Consider the following 5,525-nt stretch of genomic DNA (forward strand, 5'->3'; position numbering starts at 1 on the left):
TCCTTATCTAGAACTCTAAGAATTATGAAGATACAACTCAATCTCTTAGGTGATACGACACCTCGAGATTCCCAATGTTACAACAATTTTTTACAACAAAATTCTAGAGTAAACTTAAGCAATTACAAAGCTCATATATGACAATTAAGGCTTTACTCTAAACACCTAATACAAACTCATGCAATATGACAATGTATTAGTTTGAAAACAGAATTTACAGAATGTAAAAACTTTACAAAAGCATCAATAATATGCATGAACATGTGAGATGAATGATGAGAAATATATCATGAAATGCCACTCAATCCTAAAGCATAGAATTCTCTCCTTTCTAAACTCACAAATGCACTAACAACTAGATGCAACAAATATCACGAAAAATGCTCTAACTCTCTAATAAATGCAACATGCAACTTATGAGATCAGTTCTGAAAACGCAGTTTATAAAGAATCAGTTCTGAAGCCCAGTTAATCGATTAAAGCCTTGGTTAATCGATTAACGTTGTTCAAAAACGTAACTGATTCTGTTTTCCAAGCTTTTCAGTTTCAACAACTTTTCAAACAATTAGGTTAATCGATTAACGTATTCCTTAATCGATTAACAGCATATTTTCATTTGTAATTTTAAATACAAAAACTCAAATACGTTATGCACTTAATTCATACATGTTTAACACTTAGTTTATGCCTAGAATGCACATATACATGTATTTATGTGATGCATGGACATATTATGACATATCTCAAAGATGAAATGATTTAAAAGATTTATGCATATGAGATATGTATTAGGTGACCTAAGCCTTAGACTCAACTTAAACTAGTTTCTAGTCTAAGCCTAATACCAATCAAAAGACTTAAGCATGCTGATTTGTTGGTGATCTTCAAGCTCTTATTAGCACAAGTTGTCCTCATCAAAACCATGACATATAAAGAGAGTTTTCCAAAGTGTTCCTCTTGACATGCACACTTTCAGTAAGTTGGTCAACATTTGTGCGGTGTATGCTCACTATAACTATATACAGAGGATGAAGCTTTGGAATGATATTCATGCAGCTATGAGTTTACATGATGGTGCCTGATGCTGCATAGGAGACTTTAATGTAGTTTTGGGGGCTCATGAGTGCAAGGGATCTAGACTTCCTTGCAGAGGACCCTCTGAGGAATTCAAATCCTTTTCTAACTCTGCAAATCTCATTCATTTGGACACAAGAGGAGCTCCTTACACTTGGTCTAATAGAAGATCAGTTTCTGCCCTGACTGAAAAAAGACTAGACATGACACTTTGCAATGATGATTGGTTACACTCTTGGAATCAAGTTTCTTGCTGCACTTTGCCTAGAATTGCTTCTGACTACCATCCTATCTTATTATATGCTACTACTGATTCTATTGCCAAGAAATCTCCTTTCAGGTTTCACAAAATGTGGTTGACTCATCATGATTGTAAGAGAGTTGTCATGGAGTCTTGGAGGCAGGCTGCATTTGGTTGTCCCATGCTCATCCTATCTCATAAGCTTAACTGTCTTAAAAATGAGCTCAAGCTCTGGAACCTTAATGTCTTTGGCAACATACACCAGCGGGTGAGAATGGCCTCTGAGAAACTAGAGATAATTCAACAATCAATCTTTGCTTCTGGTCCTGATCAAAGTCTTCTAGAGCATGAATACTCTGCCCAAAATGAGTTGGTTGAGGCTTTGATTGTTGAGGAAGAATTTTGGAAAGAAAAGTCCAGACTTAATTGGCAAATCAATGGGGACAGGAACACATCTTTCTTCCACAAAATAACAAAAATTAGGTAGGTCTACAAGTCAATGTCTTTGTTAAAAGATGGGGATAATCTTTTGACTACTCAGCAGGAAATTGCCATTCAAGTGGAGAATTAATTCAAAAACTTATTTGCTAGTCCTAATGATTCTTCTGCAAATGGTTTAATCCATTCTGTCATTTCAAATTTGGTCTCTTTGGATGAGAATCTCACGCTAACCTCCACTCCTAGCCCAATGGAAATTAAGCTAGCAGTGGATGCTATGAATGGGGATGGTGCTCCTAGGCTAGATGGTTTTGGAGGATGCTTCTATCATGCTTTTTGGGACATTGTTGGGGAGGATGTTTGCAATTCTGTGCAACAATTCTTCACTCAGGGGTGGATTCTACCCAACTTGAACTCTAACACAATGGTTCTCATTCCTAAACACTCTAGAGCTTGTACAATCGAGGAGTTTAGGCCTATTGCTTTGGCAAATTTTCAATTCAAATTATTAGCAAAGTCATTGCTGATAGATTGGCTTTAGTCACTTCTAGGATCATTTCCCCTAATCAAAGAGAATTCATTAAGGATAGGAGCATCTTTGATTGCATATGTTTGGCCTCGGAAGCTATAAATTTGCTTGATCACAAAGTGTTTGGGGGTAACTTAGCTATCAAACTGGATATCAAGAAGGCTTTTGATACTATGGATTTGAATTTCCTTCTCAACACTCTTCATGCTTTCGGATTCAATGACAAGTTTGTAAATTGGATCAGCACTATTCTGCAATCTTCTAAACTCTCAATCAATGTGAATGGTGAAAATGTGGGTTTTTTCTCTTGCAAAAGGGGAGTTAGGCAAGGGGACCCTCTATCCCCCCTGATTTTTTGCATAGCTGAGGATGTTCTAAGTAGGGGAATTTCAAAGTTGGTGCTTGATGGCAAACTTAGCACCATAAATGGTTTTAGAAACCTGAAAACTTGTAGTCATGCTTTTTATGCGGATGACATATTAATCTTTTATAAGGGCATCAAAAGAGAAATTTTAGCTCTCAAGCATCTCCTTATTGATTATGGTGAGGCTTTAAGGCAATTGACTAACCCTACAAAATGCAGATTCTATTATGGCAAAATTAATGCTAGGAAAGTTGCTTCCCTTACTGATTCTCTTGGATTCTCAGTAGGGTGTATTCCTTTTAACTATCTTGGAGTTCCTATCTTCAAAGTCAAGCCAAGGAAAATTCACCTTCAACCTATTGCTGATAAAATTATGGGAAAGTTGGCAACCTGGAAAGGTCACTTTCTATCCATAATGGGCAGAGTGGAGCTAGTTAGATCAGTCATTCATAGCATGCTCTCTTACAGCTTCCACATATATGCTTGGGCTTATCAACTTATCAAGTTTGTGGACACTAGCATCAGGAACTTTATATGGTCTGGTGATACAAAAATCAGGAAGTTGGTTAAAGTGGCTTGGAAGAAGGTGTGTCAACCCCTCAAAGTTGGTGGGCTAGGATTAAAATCAATCAAAAATCTTAATCATGCTGCTTTGTTAAAGCTAGCCTGGGAGATGTCCTACTCTAATCAGGAATGGGCAACCTTCTACAGAAAAAGGTTTGGGATCTATAATGTGACTAGATACATAAAATCCTATATTTGGCCTGGAATTAAAGGAAATTGGAAAACTGCAATAGATAACTCCATATGGATAGTTGGCAATGGGAGTAGCATCAACTTTTGGAGGGATAATTGGTTAGAGGATGCATTGGTGGATTATTTACAAATTCCTGACTCAATTCAACCTCTTTTGAAGGCTAAAGTGGCAGACTTAATTAATGACTCTAAATGGTTCATTCCAAGCTCTTTGGCTAACAGGTACCTAGAAATCATTAGGAAAATTTCAAAAATAAATATATCTGCTAATCTGGATAGATTCATCTGGAAATCTTCTGTGGATGGATTGATGACTCTAAGGGATGCTTCAGCTTGGATAAATGTTAATCCTCAGCCTTCAAATTGGTGTAAGACAATTTGGTCCTCCTCCATCCCTCCCTCAAAATCATTCACAACTTGGAGATTTTGGCATGTTAAACTCCCTACTGATGAGAATCTGCAAAAGAGGGGTTGTTCCTTGGCCTCAATGTGTAACCTATGCAGGTCCTCCAATGACAACTCTGATCACATCTTCCTAACTTGTCCTTTTGCAGTGAGAATCTGGAATTGGCTTGGCAGAATATTTTCTATAAGCATAAATAATCAATCCATCACTGCTATTCTTGCTTTGTGCAATAGACAATGGAGTCCTCAAGTGCATCAAGTTCTGGTTTTGCAGGAATGAAGATCAATTTCAGGACCAAAAAAAACCCTTCAACTCTGCTATTTCCAGGATCAAATTGGCTATTGCTCTATCTGGTAACCAAACTAAGCTCAATGCTAGCACATCAATGCAGGATTTCAACATTCTTAGGTGCCTCAATATTGCAATTAATTACTCCAAAGCTCCTAAGATTGTGGAAGTTTGGTGGAATCCTCCTCTTCATGATAGAATCAAGATCAATTCGGATGGCGCTGCTATGGGCAGTCCTGGCAATGCTGTAGGGGGAGCTCTGTTCAGGAATCACAAAGGTGATTTCTTGGGAGTTTTTGCCGAATTCTTTGGTATACATGATGCTCATTATGCTGAATTAATCTCGGCAATCATGGCCATCAATTTGGCTCACAAAAAAGGTTGGTTTACTGTTTGGTTGGAGAGTGATTCTGCTCTTGTTGTTGAAATCTTCAAGGGTAATGCCATGGTTCCTTGGAAGCTTATCAACAAATAGGATCATTGCAAAGCTTTATTAACTTCAATGGATTGTATTGTATCACATATTTATAGGGAGGGTAATAGTTGTGCTGATAAACTGGCCAATTATGGTCTTAATCATAGGACTTTTACTTGGTGGAACCTTGTTCCTAACTTCCTTTTGCATGACCTCTCTATAAATAGGATGGGTCTTCCTAACTATAGGTTCAACACAATGCAATTTCTTGTGTCATCATTAATATATTTGGGCAGTAGTTTATAAAAAAATAATCTAAGACACAATTTAAAAAAAAAATTGGAATTCTCAACATGAAACATAAATAATGTTGATTGGAGTACTACACGGCAACCAATGTGACTTTTAGAAGAAATAAAAACGAATAAAACGATCTATATAAATCAGGGTTAAAGACAATTACTTTATAAAAAATGTTTTTAGTAAAAAAAAAATCAACTAATCATACTATAGATGGAATATATATGGAGGTATAGGCCACAAGTCACACAAGGGACTAATTGGTTGAAAAATTTCAGACTAGAATAAGATACAAAACCATAAACAATGAGTCACACAAAAACAGTTTATGCCATGCTGTCCATCACCCACCCAATAATAATGACGAGAACATCCTTCTGATAGTATAGTTTATATCACTACATTTTTTAGTGGCTTATTTTATTCATTCATAATTTTTATTATTACCTACAGGTCGATTAGGCAACTAAATGTCTTCTTGATACAACAAAAATAGAAATGAACCATTTAAATTTGTTCAGAAACGAAGTTGGTATTTATTTAGATGAACATGATATAATTTGTGTAGTATTAAGGATTATAAGACCTATAGACAAAACTGTAGGTATATCAACTTAAATACGACACGTATAAACAACAATAGGTATAGGCTTTTTATGTTACACATATCATTGTTTATCTTTTACCAATGACTTTTGGCTATAAGTATATGCG

The 5,525-nt window shown here is 36.2% G+C and overlaps 1 protein-coding gene across 1 annotated transcript; it reads left to right on the plus strand.

The window, feature by feature from the left end:
* Positions 1-1,092: 1,092 nt before the first annotated feature.
* LOC109338180 lies at positions 1,093-4,571 on the plus strand (the record flags this gene model as incomplete). Its single annotated transcript, XM_019575340.1, has 4 exons — positions 1,093-1,798; positions 1,907-2,146; positions 2,266-3,893; positions 4,042-4,571. Coding segments are annotated over 4 exons (3,104 nt in total), but the record flags the coding sequence as incomplete, so codon positions are not given.
* Positions 4,572-5,525: the final 954 nt, after the last annotated feature.

The sequence above is a fragment of the Lupinus angustifolius genome, unplaced genomic scaffold, assembly GCF_001865875.1.
Source record: "Lupinus angustifolius cultivar Tanjil unplaced genomic scaffold, LupAngTanjil_v1.0 Scaffold_18_189, whole genome shotgun sequence".
Taxonomy (NCBI): domain Eukaryota; kingdom Viridiplantae; phylum Streptophyta; class Magnoliopsida; order Fabales; family Fabaceae; genus Lupinus; species Lupinus angustifolius.